Here is an 18083-nt window from a genome sequence, read left to right as displayed (position 1 = left end):
AGAGAGAGGGCTTATTTTTTCTTTTAGAAAGTATATCATACCAGCTTAACTCAACATGGAACATCAAACTTAGAAGATCACATTATTTTCTTTAACTTAAAACATCCTGAAGATGTATCTTGGATAAAATATTATTATATGACAAGTGATATGAAAATGAACAAGAGTGCAAAGTGCAGTGTGAATAAATGTGAAGAAGTGGAACCATGCCATGCTATAAGTCACTAACTTCACCTTCATCCTCAGTTCTGAACATGATGCACCTACACAAGATGGCCACCAGAGGATGAGGTTGGTTCTCTTTTGAAAACCTGAAGAGGGAACATTTGATTCTGGTCCTGTGCCATTCATTAATGTGCTGCTGTCGAATTCCACTAAATACTGCTGATTGTGTCTGGTTGCTCATTTTTATTGAGCTGGTTTTTTTCTCCCTTTTCTTTAATTTGTGTCTATGTTACAGCCTTTCTTTGTCTTTGTAGGGTTTGTTGAATGTAAAAACTCCAAAATATTTGCTCCTGGCAAAATATGTCATGCCTGTTTTTTAAGTAGAGATGTTTAAAATATATATTTCTCATTTAATTAAATGAGAATACAGCTGAACATAAGCAGTCCAATATAATCAAATCTATATGAGAAACTGCTCCATCTACTCTGACAAAATATTACATCAATCTATTGCACATCACTGCAGCAGCTCTAGGCAGATGTGCTGTACAGACATGGACAGATGCATGTCTTGATTTTTCCAGAACAAGTTCATAACATTGATAAAACATGAATCCATCCGTTTAGCTGCACTCCTTTTTGATATGCTCCAGGTACTGCTAGCAGCTTTAATGTTCTTTGAGCATATGTGTCAGAGGGAAAAGGGCATTGGGTTCAGTCCTCTGGCCCTGTAAGGCTCTGGAGCTGTATGAGAGGCTCAATCTGTCGGCCTCCGGGCTACTGTCTGAACACGTCCACAGCTCCGTGAATGACTGCTTGGCTCACATTCCAGTGTCAGGGAAAAGAAAGGCAAAACTTGTCTGTTAAATGTGTGAAAGTGTGCAACCTTACAGAGAGCAGAGAGGAACTCTGTCCACAAAGAGGAAATCCATCCTGCAGCTCTGTAATAAAAGCACAACTTTATCATTATCATTTCACATAAGCAAAGTGTCACAGTAGAAGTCATCATGCTCACGCTAATTGTTTTGTCCTTATTTTGTCCTTCTTTCAGTATTGTATGATAACAATTACATAAAAAAAACCTGACAGATTTTGATGTAAATGATCAATTCTGAATGTACAACTATTTGTATCCATCTAAAATGCTTTCTCATTAAATGTCATCTCCCACAACGCTGATGCAACTGCTTGTTGTCAGGACTGACAGCGACTGGGTGATAACAAAAACTTAACTGTTGGTTTCAGGTAAATAGAGAAACAAGGTGACTTTTATCTTATGTTAAATCGAAGCTTGAGGTTTTTACCTAATCGTACCTTAATATTTTCCTGGCTTACAGATGATCTGATATTTGATTGAAGTAATTTCATATGAGGTGCTACTGATCATTGTCAATGTAGAAGCTTTCCAACAAACAAGGTCAAACTCAAACAGGTCCATAGAGGTCTCTCCATGAGGAGCACCTCGATGGGGACCATGTATCCCTATTTGTGACCTGAAGGAAAACAATGTACATTACAACATTAGTGTTTGAGTGCATGTGCCTGTGTTTGTTAAAAAACGACGTTGTTCAACAATGATTTTCTAGAGTTGGTGCTGAGATGTCAGATCAAGTCTCTTACTTACTGGTTGACTCTGAATCGGTTGTCTTTCTTTAGAGATGTGTTTGATCGCCACCTACAGGACAGAGTCATGAGCACTTTGGTCAGTGCAGGGGATGGGGACTGTATGTGTGTTGTGAGAATATATGTGTTTTACTTACTGGTAAATTATCAGTTTTTCTTTTGCCAGCATAAACTGATCCAAAGCCTCCAAGCTGCTGAAGCTGCAGGAACTTCGCTTCCTTCGATCTGGTCGAGCTTGCTTTGTTAAAACAATGTGATCACATCATTGGAATAAGAATCTGCTGAAATCCGATACACAGGAATATTGAACCAACCAAAGTGTACAATAATCCTGATTTTTACCGTAATCCCGAATTCAAAGCCAAACCATATAGTATTTTCAAATATGGGGATCTGCCACTGTTCTTATTTTCTTTCATTCCATTAGCTTACATCTGCTGGTGTGGCCTAAGAGCGCACTTATTTTGTTTTCAAAGTTGTTTCCAACCCTCTGCTTCTGACTGGGTGTCCCTGTCTCGGCGGTGGGCTTTCTCTTGGGCTTTCTCTTGGTGTCCTCTCCCTTCACATCCTTGACTGCCACCTCAGTGGGTTGGCTGGCACAGCTCTGCCTTTTTCTGGGTGACCCCTGTTGTATGGAGGCCATCCTTTTGTTATTTATCAACGTCACATCGTCCCTCTCTAAAAAAGACACAAACCCAGTGAACATTGACTTGTTAACTGCTTGTAGTGAATCTTGAATCCTATTACCAGACAGGCAATTTGCGGTTAAGTGTCTTGCGACATGTATTTTGTCATGTATTTTTACCACAATAATGAAGTAGGCAGGTAAACGTTATTTTGAACGTCATTAGTCAGACAGTTTATATATAATAATCTAGACAGAAATACAACAAGGCCTAAGTTAATGCTGAGCTTCTCAGCAAACATACTTATGTATTAACCAATTAACCCGTAACGTACTGGATTTTTAATTCCATTTGTTCATAATTTCTCCGGACCTCACATGCTGTGTTATTAACTATTATACCAGCAGGGGGCGTACTTCAACCAAACTACTAACGTAAGAAGAAGCGAGGTCAAAGTTCAGGGAAACAAATGTGAGGCAAGATGAAGCTGGTAAAGCTTTCATACTCCTTTCAAGAGGTGCAATTAATAGCCGCGTTGAGAAGCAGTACAAGGAAAAGACAGACCAGTTCATGTAATTCATTACATGACTGACAACTAATGTGCCGCTAATGTATCGAATGAAATTAAACTGTGAAATAGACATACGCTTTCTATTATTTATTTATAGTTGATGATTAACCTATTGATCATTAACCTGTTCAACTAGGATTAAGGAAAATGTGAGCAACCCTAGTAAAGAAGAAATCTCTCACACAAAAAAAATCGTTGACATGAATGCATAGCTAATGTGTGAGCTGTGTGTGTGAAATGTGAATATAATTGCTTTAAATAAACGTTGACACTAATATGTATAGATGGTGCTAATAAGAGGCAAGAGGAGGCTAAGCTTCACTACATGATCATGGCAGGGCATGTATATAGAGGCAGGGGGGCACCGCATCCCAAAATGAATGAGAGCTCATGAGGAGATCAACATGTAAAGTTGATTCCGTGCCTTAAACTGCATGAATCAAAAAAGTAATGGGTGGAAAATTATCTTTATCCCAACCTGCCTTTTAGCCCAGAGAGTATAAATAGTTAAAATGCGTAAATGATCTGCTCACAGCTCTGGATTTGTGAAGTCTGTTGATGGTTTTAGACTGAAATTGCAGGAATAAAAACTGTTTTAGCTCCACGGTTATTGTGTTTAATGTTGATGAATAAATATTCTGTGTTTTGGGAATCAGTAACAGACGAAAGAAGCCGATGGCTTTCAAAGCAGTACTTTCATACATGCTATTGTAATGAAATTAAACCCACAGTCAGCGCTTATTACATGAAGTCATTTCTTTATGCTAACATTGTGATTTTAAGTCATCGTGTGCTGTCACCTGATACTTTTTGACCCACACAGGTCATATCTCACTGCTTGTGGAGCCAACTTTGTGAGTAGCCTCATGTAGCATCATAAATAGCTGCTGATTTTACTGGATTATGACTGAGATTAGAAGAGAGTTTGCTTATCAAAGTGAGTAATGTTACAATGTGCAATGTGTAGTCATTTCATATGTGAATATGAAACCTGTTGATTATGCTGAAGCTTTGATGTGAACCAGTCAATAGAGAAACAATGTTTCTCCACACTGGTTATTTCAGTTCAAAAAATCTGAGTTCTGGTAACATAACAACTTTTTAAGGGGTAACTCAGTTGTACACATAAAGCATTTCATAACCAAGCTACAGGGGTCTGACTTATATCAGATTACATCCAACAGCTGACATCACGGAGGAGGGACTGTGGGGCTGTGGAGCCACTAGACAGCTGAAGAGACTCTGCAGCCCACGCTGAGGCCAGGTCTCTCAATCACAAACCAGACACCCACACTGGAAAAAACTCAGGCCCACTTGCTGTCAAATGCTCTCATATTCATAAGGCACAGGATCAGGTACTGCCTATGGGCTCCTTATACACAAAGAAAGAAATTAGGTTGAATGCAAAAGGGTTGAAATTTAATGAATGGCTGGTGGATTCAAAAATCTCTTTTATTTTTACTTTTCCCCCCAGCCACTTTCTTGTTTTAACCGGCAGTGTGTAACTGCACGTGAGAAATAATACAACAAGGTCTACAATATTTAATATTATTTACACTTGGCAGACATGGGGTCATAATTCTATTTAGAGGGAGTGGATTGCTGCACGAGTCACACAGGCAGCTTGACGCAAGACAGGACCTCCAGTCACTGTTCTCTAACTTCATTTGATAAAAGCCTCTCTGACAGTCTGCTGTAGGGGCGTTTTTGGTGAGAATTAGGTCAACCAAGCTGACGATGTGAGGGTATGGTTGTTAGTCAGGTCTTCGTCTGGTCTGGTCTTGAGGGTTGGACCACTGGTCTGGAATGAGTTCAAGAACATGCATGTTACATCCTCTCAGCATGCTGACTGCACTTTTGCATGTAGCACAGCAAGTGGCCACAGTGCATGGGGGTGGTACTCAGATTTGTTTATTGCATGTTATATCCAAATCACAACCATGAATAATTTAACAGACTAAGTAAAACCATTGAATTTAATCATGAGCTTAGATTGTTACAATGAAGTTCTGTATTCACAAGTTTCTCATATACTCTATTCCCTCCATAACACTGATTTATTTATTTATTAATTCATTTCAATACAGATTTCTGGTTTGTATTTAAATTATAATTAGGTAAAGATAAAGAAAAACATATTTTCAAATTAATATATTTGTTTATTTAATGTTAGTGTTTTTTTTTCCATTATTATGTATTTAGTATTGATAATTTGTAGCATTTTAACATATCACTCGTGCTACGAGTTTAACCAAAAGTTTTCCCTCTACTATCCCTAGTAATTCGTAAATTCAGAGGCTAAACTGTTTTCTGAATTGTGCATGCTGGCAAATACAGACCTATTGTTCACAATGTAAAAAGAGTAACATTATTTATTTTTGTTCTGAAGTATCTGTTATTTTTTACCAGCTTAATAAAAATGCACCATAAGGTAGAACTTTCTGCAACGTGTTTGACTGAGCTTTAATTTCTGATGCAAATAACACTTCCTCTCTTACTGTCGGCATACTGCAAGAGAGTCTACAATATAAGACCCCGGACTATTACTTTTGAAACAAACAAATGTGGGAGATTTAATGAAGGTGAGCTTTAATATAGCTAGAGAACTGATGCTTGCTCTTCTACTTAGATTTTTATCGCAAAGCCTCAAGTAAGTTAAGTAGTCCCCCCCTACACTGGCCACCTGAACTATCTATAGCCTCTGCTGGCAAGTGAATGGAAGTGGCGGACTTATCTCCACTGCTGTCATCAAGGCAGCCAGTATTTTTAGGGGACAGCAGCAGCTGCAAAAGCATTTAACGGTATTCCACGAACAATGACACTCGCCTGAACAACACTGTGATTGGGGGACCACTCTGAAGTTGTAAAACGTGAATCTTGTGCGGATACTGACGTTCTGTTTTCCCTTCCTCCTGCGGGACAGACGGCTACAAGCATGAACTGGAGTGGAACTTGGGACCTATGAGGAGGATATGTGTCTGAATCTGAAGTCAACCCGGGACCTTACTCAGCCTTCAGGAGACGGGTGGCATTGCTTCTCAACTCGAAGCGAGATTGCGAGTGCGGAATGTATGTTGACGGTCGTTCCTGGCGACTGAAGCGAGGTAGGTCATATGAGGGGTACACGGCACAGCTTCACAAGGGGCAGAGGTCATTCCAATTAAATCAGACAAGTAAACACAGGGGTTAATCTCCTCTCTTTAAACCTCCAGAGGGAATATTGAAGATTCTTTCAACACAATGTGCAAACTGTGCGAATAAATCCTCTTGCAATGCAAAAGAACGTTTTTCATTCCACTTTTTAACTCCCACTTTGATATAGAAACACCTACTTATATCAAATTATATATTCAAAGAATAGTTTCTGATAAGATTCATTTTAAATTTAAGGAAAATCAATTGTTAACCAATTCAATTTGCATATTTAAAGCTTTTTTAAAGCATATTCAAACCAAATTAATTAATATGCAACGAAAGGGATACCGAAAAAATATCATCAAATAGAGAATTTATTCGTTTTTATTTGGAATGTGACTCACGCAGACTACACTTTCACTATTATAACCACAGGCTGGGTTCTTTAAGTGTCTGAATAATAATAATAATATGAAACAGCTTATTCTTATTTGCATTTATATATTGAATATTTATCTATAGATAACTACATGGCATTTAAAAACATTATCGTGACATTATTTTCTTTAAAGCCTGAAACTTTGTTTGCTATATCCAAGAGGACTATGGGTTAAATTGATAAATAAACAAGTTTAAAAGCTCCTCAAGGAATCGGGAATTACAAACTGTATGAACAAACTTAAGGATAGCCTGACAATTATTTAAGAATATGACAGAAAAAAATCATTTTAACAGTGACATTTAAAGAAAGAATTCCCTATCAGAGCTGCCAACAAAGGGTGTGATAGGGGCTCAGCATATTTTGACTGCAAGGTCTCTTGGGTGGGCAGACTGTGATTTCTGCCAGTGTTTGTGTGAGCACGCGGCTTTCAGAGCTGTCTTTGTGATACCTGACACATACACTCCCCTGCAGATCTTTATTTAGGGTGCGCTATATTAAGTACTTTCCCATTGAAATACAGCACCAGCTGTCCGGCCTATGTGTTGTGGCTGCTGTTGCAACAGGACTGGGCTGTTCCCCCCGTCACTGCTAGCCTGTTTTTTTCTCTCTCATGCAGACAGATCTAATTCAATTAGCCCTAGTAATCATACCACCCGTTTGTGCTGAAACACATGCATGTAAAGGGGCAGAGGTTGACTGTTTTAATGATAGAAGCTTATTTTCCCTTCTAAAATATGTGAGCTAATTTCTTTATCACAAAAATATGATCTTATTTACGGTTAAATCACATAAGGTTGAGTGATTAGGTTTAAATACATTTGTTTCACCATATAAGCATTATTTCAAACCCACAAACGGTTTGGTATCAAAGTGATTCATCTATTATTTCCTTTTTCAGATATTTGCAGTGCAGAAGTTGGACCATCATACTAACTGCAACCACTTACTCTCCTGGACTACTTCAGGTGAAGTCAGGGTAAAAGAGAAACAGAAATGGATGTGTTTGGGGGTGCACCACGTTTCTTTGCGTATCCAAGACCTGTGGTGGTACAAAGTGGGACTGACGCAGTCCTGAAGTGTCAAATTGGTGGCGATCCAAGGCCTGCAGTTATCTGGGAGCGAAACAATGAAAAGATTGACCTACAAGGACGATACAGGGTCTTTGAGGATGGAAACGTTTACAATCTCATCATTTCAGCTGTGACCATGGAAGACAGTGGACAGTACATATGCAAAGCAAAAAACAGCATTGGGGAAACTTATGCAGCGGCCACACTGAAGGTGGAAGGTGAGGCACAAGAGATGGAGCTACGAGAGGAAAATAAGCCACGGTTCCTTATCAAGCCACTCTCCACTCGCGCAGGTCGTGGGGAAGATGCGGTGTTCTCTTGTAAACTCTGGGGAAATCCACGACCAGAGGTTGTCTGGGAGAAGGATGGCAGGAAACTCAATGAGATATTTGAAAGCACGCATTTCAGTGTGGGCTACCAGGATGGTGGATGGTTCCAGCTCAAGATCTTTAAGACTCGAGCACCAGATGGTGGTGTATATACATGCAAAGCCAGGAATGAGTTTGGGGAATCATTGGCAGGAGCTGTGTTGCTCGTTGATGCCGGCCCAGGACATGAGGAAGAAGGAAATCGTAATGGCTACACAAACAGCCACTGGAAAGCCAACCAGGGCAAACAGAAGAGTGGTAGGCAAGTGCCAAACCGTCTCAAAGATGACTCCATTACCAAGTCTACCAAAGTAAAAATGTTTGCAGTGACTGAGGGTAAACATGCCAAATTCCGCTGCTTTGTGACTGGTAAACCCAAACCAGAAATAATTTGGAGGAAAGATGGCAGACTGATACTGTCTGGAAGGCGTTATTTGTTATATGAGGACAGAGAAGGATACTTCACCCTTAAAGTTCTCTACTGTAAGCAAAAGGATAATGGCGTTTATGTTTGTGCTGCATCAAATACTGCAGGGCAAACCCTCAGTGCTGTACACCTCTCCGTAAAAGGTAAGTCAAGATCATTTCTGGAAGACTTAACTTTGTAAAATGTGAAGACATTTATGTATGGCATTAATAGCAAAAGAAGACACAGTTCTAGCCATGGATTCTTTTTCAGTGAGCAAAGGACTGAGTGAGGGTGTAGTGTGTTCTTGGATCAGATTTCTATCCATCTGATGCAGCGATGATGTCAATGAGATTGAGTATCTCATAAAATGTTCTCTGAGATCATTTATTGGGTCAAAGCCAGAGAGCCTAGACACATTGGAAACTGGACGTTTTATTGAAGTATATTGATGCTTTCTAAAATAAAAGGTTTACCAACAACACACGGTTAAAACCTTCATGTTGTTAAAGTTAAATTTTGTTCTGTTTTCAAGTAATTTTCATGGAAAGACGTTGCTTTAAAGTATAGCAAAGTAAATAAGTACTGTAAGTATCACAAATATAGTATCGCATCATCAGTCAGAGTCATAAAAGAATAGATCAGCAGGCCTGTGAGCTGCAAATCCAATTAGTAATCAAATTAATGGACATCAGCTACATCAAGAGCCATTCAATCCTGGGTCCACTGGAAGAAAAATCTAATGTATTAATGATCTGAAATTTGACCCAAGAGATACTAAATGAAATGTATTAATGATCTGAAATTTGACCCAAGAGATACGTAATGAAATCTATTAATGGTCTAAAATTTGACCCAAGAGATACGTAAACTGGCAAAGTTCATCAGCTTAAGGGGGATTCCAACTGCAGTAGGATGTCTGCAAAGTTACTTAGCTTGTGAAAGGTCTAGGGAGGCGCCCATGTGATCGAAATCTTTGGGAAGGAGATCATGTTTCTCACATGGCCCAGAGAAGTCCAAACTCATGCCGGCATAAAAGTATTGTACTGTATCAGTCAGAGATATAAAAAATGAAACAGATGTTGGACTAATAATGAATGGTGGCAATAAGGTAGAATCAATCATGATATAAATGGAAATGTGAATATATGTCATCAGTTGTCTGTGTTTGAATGGGTTTCTTTAAACAATACAATAAGGAAATTCAGAACTTTGCACACAGAAAACTAAATATAGTCCACATTCTTATGTGTCCAACTGTCTGGTACTGTCTGCTGGTATCAGTTACAAACAGTTTATTTCCTATCTAACACCCTGATGTGTTAATGTCCTTTCCATTCCTCAACTAAATAAGCCACTTGTCTCATGATTTTGTTCGTCTTGTTTGCAACATTGGAATGTACTGCCAAATATATTTCAATTTACAGTGTTTACAACAAGGACATTCTGTAGATGATGTGCCTGGCTGAGTTTTTGTAGGACTGAGTTTGCTGAAGAATTTATTTGGATGAAGCGATAGTAATATCATTGTGACAAATGTGAATACCTCAAACTTCTTTAATATTACATTAGAAGAAGTTGTATTGACCTAATCTTTCCTCTCCTCGGTCCCAGAGCCGCCTGTGCGGTTCAAGCAGCCTCTCATTGATCTAGAGGTATGGGAACGAGATTTGGCTGTTCTTGAGTGCGAAGTTCCAGAGGACTCTGTTTCCATCACATGGTATCTAGAAGACAGACGGCTGCAGCCAGGGGCCAAATATGGAATGGAGGAGTGGGGAACAAAAAGACGACTAACTATCCGTGACATCGGAGTTGATGATGATGGGATTTACCTCTGTGAGATGCCCGATGGGGGGAGAAGTATTGCAGAGGTAGCCGTAAAAGGTAAATTAGGGTGACTACAGATTTTGGGGTAGCGTAATTGATATAATTTCATTTAATTTTGTCAAACTGAAAAGATTGTATTACTCATTGTTTTGGTTCAGAAATCCTGGTCCATTGTGAGACTTACAATGAGACTTGTGAATACAACTACGGCAGTCATTTTTTGCAACAGGCTAAAACCTTGTGTACAGTCAATGATGGAATTATTGCTATTGTACACCAAGGTCAAAGTTGGCGTCTGACATGGTTGCAAAGTCACAAAAGCTGCAGACAGGAGGTTGGATCGAAAATACAAAATGTTGACATTGGGGACCACAGTTAATTTACCGTTTCCTACTAATAGTCAATATTGTTTTCTTTAAGTCAGACTACAATTTTTTATCTGCAAGTACTATAATTTAATCATGAGGGGGATCGCCTAACCTTAACAGTAGTTATACTTCCTAATCTTTACCAAAATTTTAAGTTCATATTGCCCAAACCTACCCTGGAGGTAAACCATTGCAGTGTATGCAGAGATAAGATTTTTTTACATTTATAATAATTATGTTTTGGAAGGCACTGGCAAATGGCATTTCCTGGATGACAGGGACATCGGGTCAAAAAATGCTGTGGTTGATGGGTTGTTGGGCCTGTTGATGATTAGAAGGTCATAATCCTTGTCTTATTAATGTGCTAAGGGAATAATTTACCCAAGTGTCTTCTTGCAGGTACAATCTTGCGAAAACTTCCAAGAAAAGTGGATGTCTTGGAAGGTGAAAATGCTGCCTTTTGTGTGGAAGTAGAAAAAGAAGAGATGGACATACACTGGTACAAAGATGGCACAGAGCTGCGTGAAACCCATCAGACCATTCTAAAATCCTTCGGTCGAACTCACATTCTGGTTTTTGTCAATACAATGCCCCAAGATGCTGGCCTTGTGACTTTCCTGGTAGGCAGATCCAAGACATCATCTCAGCTAAGAGTGAAAGGTAAGGTCCCTTTACTATAACATATTACATTATTATATATATAGTATATTACAGAATTTCAATTGCAATATTTGCACAACATTTAGCAAATATGCCAGATTAAATAGCTTCTTCTTGTTTCAGCGGCCAGACATTGTCCTCCCAGTTGTCCAGTGGGTGTGCAGATCAACACCGAGCATGCAAATGCTGCTCTTCTGTCATGGGTTCCTGCTCAGGACACACGAAAAAACCCTCCATCTGGATATGTGCTTGAGCGACAAGAAGTAGGCACTGGCTCACAAGAGTGGCTTCAGTGCCTGACCACTGATTCTGCAACATCTGTGGAGATCCTTGGCGATAGTGTACCATGTGAGGCTGACTATCGATTTCGCATTTGCAGTGTGAACAAATATGGAAAGAGCAACAATGTTGAGTTCCCCAGAGCTGTTCACTTGGGTAAGTTCAGCTATAATAAAACAGTGTTTTTTTTCCTCCATTAAGTATAAGTCAACATGGTTGAGGACATTACTTACTAAATTATGTACAAAACTTTTTCTTTTATAGTTCCAGTGACCAGAATACAAGCTCCGTTACAGGATGCCTTGGTTCCTGAGGGACAAGATGCCATCTTCTCTATTGAGCTCTCTGCCTCAGTTATTGGTACATGGTTTTTAAATGGTACTCAGCTTCAGGAGGATGAACGTTTTTCCATGCGTCGCTCACGAACACACCAATCACTTCGCATTCGAGGGGTACGCGATACAGATAATGGAGCTGAGATTACGTTTATAGCCTATGGCATCCGGGATTCTGCAGCACTGTACATTCAAGGTATGTGCTTGAGCATGTATCTTGGTTGGCTTTTTTGTACTTTTGTTTGTTTCACTTAACTGGAATTTGGTAAAGGCAAGTGTGAAAAAATGTGTGGCACCAACAATACAACATAACTTCAGTTAATTCATGATGCGATTTAGTGAAAAATCTTTCATGGTTTTTCAATTTGCAGCTCCTCTTGTCAAGTTTTCACCCATGTCAGAAATGGATCGGAACAAATTTGTAGAAATTGGGAACCCCATTGTTCTCTACTGTGAGCTGTCAGACCCTGCAGCTCCAGTGCACTGGTACAAGAATGGGGTAGAACTACAAACAATGGAGGGTCTTCATATCCAATCGGAGGGCACCATGAGACGAATTGTCATCCAGTCAGCAGAGTTGTCACACTCAGGAGTATATTGCTGTGATGCCATTGATGCTGTCATCAGGTTCAATGTGGAAGTAGAGGGTGAGTGGAGTGAGGTTCCTACAATACAATTGTCTGTTATTGTGACTAACCATCTTTATTGTTTTTCACCCCCTTTTCTTGTCTTTCTTATTTATAATACTTATTTCTCTTTTCATGTCTGACTTATCAAAACATATACTCTTTACAATTTAACAATCCATTAAAATATTGAAATATCCATAGCCCCACCTGTGAGGTTCTCAGCAATTCCAGATGCTGAGAGGAACAAAACCATCCAAAAAGGATGCCCCATTGTTTTACAATGTGAGCTCTCAGATCCGTCTGCCCAGGTGCACTGGTACAAAGATGCGTCAAACCTTCATCCTCAAAATGGAGTAGATATTTTAACTGACAACTTGGAAAGAAAACTGATTGTGGATTCAGCAGATTTTTTCCACTCTGGGTTATACTGCTGCAAGACAAAGGGTGACACCATCACGTTCAGTGTGGACGTCAAAGGTGATTTTTATTTTACCTTAAGTAATGTAAAACATTAACAAGCTCCTCCTCGTCAAAGAAACTAACTCTTTTCACACCCTTGTATTTATGTTGTCTGTTGCCTTTCTTCTTATTAAGTGCAGCTAAGCGTCCACCTTTTGTCATTGCATCACAGCATGTGTATTTGTCAGTAAATAGATTATGATGAATAATCTAAAAGCTGACATGAAGTTTATGTAAAGTTGACACAAGATCTAAACATATCTATAGCTCCACCTGTGAAGTTCTCAGCAATTCCTGACGAAATGAGGACCAAGTCGATTGAAGCAGGCTGCCCTATTATACTCCAGTTGGTGGTGTCAGATCCTGAGGCCCATGTTTGCTGGTACAAGGATGAAATACAGCTCATTTCAAACTCTGCAATAGCAATCCACTCAGAGGGCAACACAAGGACTTTAGTTGTTCAGTCTGCAGAGCTGTGCCACTCTGGTGTGTACAGATGCACCACACAGGATGATACCGTGGAGTTTCAAGTGGAGATCAAAGGTGACTTTGCACTTTTTATCTTGTGCGTTTATATTGTAACCCCACCTCTTTTTAGATGCCACTAATAATCCCTGCTTCTACTCTGTGTGGTTTGAAGGATTGTTTCACGCACATAAGCTCAGAGAACTTAACACACCAGGTGATTACTATTTATGATCATTTGTTTGGTGACTGCTGTGGCTCTCCCCCAATTGAACATCTCCAAAGCCCTTTCATCTTCTGCAGTTACATTTTTGCAAGGTATCCATTACCACAGTCTTGATTTTATTTAGCTGTCCTGAATTCCCAATGCTAGCTATACCAGTGACATACTCTACTATCTTTGACGTTGAGAGAACTAAGTCACTTGAAGCAGGCAAAGCTTTGGAGCTGGAATGTGAGGTTGCAGACTCCACTGGGCCTGTCTACTGGTATAAAGATGGTGTAAGGCTCCTCCCGCAGAATGGCTGGGATATACAGAGTACTGGCACGTTAAGGAGACTCATTATCCCATCTGCTGAGCTCTTGCACTCAGGGCTATACAGCTGTGAAACCTCTGATGACAATTTCCACTTCACTGTGGATATTAAAGGTGACTTTTATTCAAATTTTTTAATCTTAGAGCAAATACTATAACTTCTTGGAGACTAGATGCAACTAACTTTTACAATATGCTTATGTCTGTGTTTAAATTGTGTTCTGTGTGAAGTTGTAACTGTTTCCGTTTGGTAAAACTAATCTCTACTGTCAAAATGAAAATACCTGTATATTTCTTTGAAAATCAGAACTTTTTTGTCTGATACATGACAGATCACCTCCCCCATTTGGGGAAGCTGATCTGATAACCACTTTCTTAATTAGTGTACATATGCACATTTAAGTCCTCAATTATAATATGAATCATCGTCTTCAGCTCCAACATTGCCATTGTCGCCTGCACCAGACGTTGTGGAATCGCAGTCACTTGAGACAACCTGCCCCACTGAACCAACATGTGGAACCTTAGACCCTGCTGTTCAGGTGTCATGGCAGAGGGATAAAGAACATGACTCTAATACAGAGCCTGATTTTGAAATGGGAACCATCAAGAAGACCCTTGTTATTGAACCAACTCATCCTGGAACATATTATTGTGCAACAGCAGATGATGTTGCCCAATTGATAGAAAACCCTCAAGGTGATATTTCTTTCATGTGTTTTCTGTTGGCTACTGTATGTCTAACTCTGTTAGTCTGTCCTCTTCTCGCTGTTACAATGCAGAACTGATATCTGTGACAGTATCTCTTTTACGTAATTGTTCTAAAATCAAGGATAATGCACACTGAAATTATCCCCTCAATGATTGTCTGTAGTGCCACCTCCGACATATCTGCTTGGTAATGATGTTGGTCCTGAAGATACCAAGTCTGCTGAAGAGTACTGCCCAATTGTTCAGCAATTTGAAATTTCAGATCCCATTGCCAAAGCCTGTTGGTACAAAGATGGAACCCAGATCTACCCCAAAAGGGAAGCTGACTGTGAATCACAGAGCAGCAGCCAAGCCTTGCTCCTCCAGTCACATAACTTGTCTGCTGGTGAGAGGTTTGGCTGTGAAACACCGGGTAATGCACAGTTAAATGAGGACATGAAAGGTGGTGTTCCACAATTTATTTGCACATTTAAGATTCAATAATTTAGTTACATACATGAAGCTCATTGTTTTCTCTTTGGCTTTGTCCAAACAGCAGAGCAGTGTCACATTGGTGATGAAATTGGTGAGATAGCTGACGCATCTACCCAATACACTGTGGATGTCAAAGGTGATTTGATATATTTCAACATCAGTCATCCATGATAACCCCGCTCATACATGCCACTAACAATAGTGGTGTATTTTATTGTTAGCTAAATCATCTGAGGCATTTTCCATTAGAAAATTGCTTTTTGTCACATTGCCATCTCTAGTCTCATGTAATTTCCTGCAACTTGACTCTTAATGAAATATGTGGGTGTTTAGTCACTGAGTAACTGCTCCTCATACTAACATATATGTTGTTTTTGTTGTGTTTTACTCTTCATTTTAACAGCCATCTTTGCTTGAACAAGCAGCTTACAACTCTTTAAGTTCATCTTATATCTTATTCATCAACCAATCCTCTCATTCACATCGCTGCCTTGAACCTCCTCCCGCTGCAATGACAACGAACTCTTATCAAAAGAGAAGAAAATTGATTTACTTTTTAGGGTTAAAAGGTGTAAGAGCAGAGACTGATGGTAATAAAAAAATGCAAGTTGAAAGGGGAAACTCAATCTCAGACCAAACCTGGTCGACCTTCTTGTTTGTCTTTGCAATGGATTATCCCATAACACCATGCTAACCCACAGTGATGTAAAATTGATGTTATGAGAAGACGTTTTGAGACCATCAACCACTGAAAACCTTTCTCTGTGTACACCACAATGCTTATAGCTACATCGCCAAGGCTCTCTTCTGTCCAAGAGAAGATCAAGTCCACAGAAGAGGCTAATCCTGTTGAAGTTATCTGCATATCCTCAAAATGCAATTCTGGCATCTTCGGTGGCAAGAGAGGAGATACTCAGACAAGTGAAGACCATTCCAGGCCTATGCCAACTTCTCAGTCAACATATGAATATACGCCTGACTGGATTAAAACTGAACAACCAACGGAGCTCTCAGACAGTCAACAAACAATAAATAGACATCCTCCAGTTCACCGTTGCTCTACAAAGTCAATAATACAATCTGACACACACCATCACACTCGAAAATCCACAGAATCACAAGGTGAGGAAATCATTTTCTATATTCAGCATGCAGAGGGTCCATCTGAAGAGTGTGATGATTCCCTGCAGACGGATGTCCAGACCGATGAATTCTGCAATTGTCTTCAAACTGCAGCTGTTGGAGAGTTACATTGCTCAATGCAGACCTCAACTGTCCAGTCAGAGCTAGGGAGCCCCGCACAGGATTCAACTACCCAGTCTGAACACCTTTCCAACAAATTTCGGATTTCAACAGTCAAATCAGATGAGCTCTGTAACACCTCAGAATCTGCAGCTCCCCAGTCAGAGGAGCCCTTTACATCCTTTCATACTGCAACTGTCCAATCAGAGAAGCCCTTTAAATCCTTACAGTGTGCAATTACCCAATCAGAAGAGCCGTTTACATCCTTACATTCTGAAACTGTCCAATCAAAGGATGCATTTAAATCCAAACATACTGCAACTGTCCAATCAGAAGACCCATTTACATCTTTACATACTGAAACTGCCCAATCAAAGGAGCCATTTACATCCTTACATACCCCAACTGTCCAATCAGAGGAGTCATTAACATCCTTGCATACTGCAACTGTCCAATCAGAGGATCCATTTGCATCCTTACATACTGAAACTGTCCAATCAAAGGATGCATTTACATCCATACATACTCTAACTGACCAATCAGAAGACCCATGTACATCTTTACATACTGCAACTGCCCAATCCAAGGATCCGTTTACACATTTACATGCTGCAACTGTTGAATCAGAGAACCCCTTTAAATACTTACAGTGTGTAAAAACCCAATCAGAGGAGCCCTTTACGCCCTCATGTACTGCAATTGTCCAATCAGAGGAGCCTTTTACTTCCTTATATACTGCAACTGTCCAATCAGAGGACTCTTTTACATCACTACGTATTTCAACAATCCAATCAGAGAAGCCTTTTAAATCTTTACATTCCACAATTATCCAATCAGAGGAGCTCTGCAACTCCATGCAGATGCCAGCTGTCATACCAGAGAAGTTTCTTGATTGCTTACAAAGTGAAACTGTTCTTTCTGAGGGCCACTGCAACTCCATATGGACAGCAACTGACCAGTCAGAGAAGTTAAACGGAGCCCTTCAGACATTGACTGTCCACTCAGAGAACCTTGGTGACTTCCCTAATACCACATCTCCTCAATCATCGGACTATAAACATGCAGAACATCTCCAAACAGGGGAGCAAAACAACTTACAACAGTTTGCATATGTCAGACTGGATGACCTCTATCACACAGGACAAACAGTACCGAACCATGCAGAGGTGATGCATCCGTCCATGCAGGCCGCAACAGTCCAAGCAGATTGGCATCAACCCATGGAGGTCACAGAGGTCCAAATAGACAGCACGATCAACTCTGAGCAGAGAACACCTAACAAGTTTGCAGAGCCCTTCTATATCAAGCAAGCCTCTGCGGCCCAATCAGAAGAGATCTATCGATCAAGGACATGTGACAGTCCTTGGATCGACCATTTCACAGCAAATAAGGTGGCTGTTGAAGGTGATTTAAATGGTTAGCCTAATCAAACAACATGGATGGGCACAATGTTGACATTGTGTAAAATGAAGAGATTGGTTTTCACAGTCCTTGAAATTTTTTCAATTTCTGATTTTATTTACTTGATTTTGTTCATACTAAAGCTGGTTTCATAAAACTTTGAGCTTGGCTAGTCTGTGAGGGATATTGAGGATGGGGAAAAGAGTAAATACATAAGCTTCAGATCCTAACTTGAATGTCTAGTTATCTCAAGTCTAACCAAAGACACCCTTTTGTTAGATTACTAATGAGA

At 39.9% G+C, this 18083-nt stretch overlaps 1 protein-coding gene across 12 annotated transcripts in view; it reads left to right on the top strand.

The window, feature by feature from the left end:
* The first annotated feature begins 5778 nt into the window (after positions 1 to 5778).
* Positions 5779 to 18083, top strand: part of LOC118320565 (obscurin-like protein 1) — a 35802-nt gene continuing 23497 nt past the window's right edge. For 6 of the 12 annotated variants that reach the window (XM_047337106.1, XM_047337105.1, XM_047337104.1 and 3 more), the window contains exons 1-13: positions 5779 to 6089; positions 7461 to 8570; positions 10021 to 10290; positions 11001 to 11261; positions 11385 to 11696; positions 11805 to 12071; positions 12247 to 12522; positions 12706 to 12981; positions 13231 to 13506; positions 14399 to 14662; positions 14838 to 15116; positions 15210 to 15284; positions 15935 to 17794. In XM_047337106.1, the coding sequence (XP_047193062.1) occupies positions 7556 to 8570; positions 10021 to 10290; positions 11001 to 11261; positions 11385 to 11696; positions 11805 to 12071; positions 12247 to 12522; positions 12706 to 12981; positions 13231 to 13506; positions 14399 to 14662; positions 14838 to 15116; positions 15210 to 15284; positions 15935 to 17794 (5431 nt within the window). In that variant the 5' untranslated portion in view covers positions 5779 to 6089; positions 7461 to 7555. The remainder of the gene's footprint in view (positions 6090 to 7460; positions 8571 to 10020; positions 10291 to 11000; positions 11262 to 11384; positions 11697 to 11804; positions 12072 to 12246; positions 12523 to 12705; positions 12982 to 13230; positions 13507 to 14398; positions 14663 to 14837; positions 15117 to 15209; positions 15285 to 15934; positions 17795 to 18083) is intronic. The other 6 variants (XM_047337100.1, XM_047337102.1, XM_047337108.1 and 3 more) reach the window with 6 other exon arrangements.

This window comes from Scophthalmus maximus, chromosome 14 (assembly GCF_022379125.1).
Source record: "Scophthalmus maximus strain ysfricsl-2021 chromosome 14, ASM2237912v1, whole genome shotgun sequence".
Lineage (NCBI taxonomy): Eukaryota > Metazoa > Chordata > Actinopteri > Pleuronectiformes > Scophthalmidae > Scophthalmus > Scophthalmus maximus.
The sequence above is the reverse complement of the archived record's forward strand: the minus strand, read 5'-3'. Positions and strand labels throughout refer to the sequence as shown.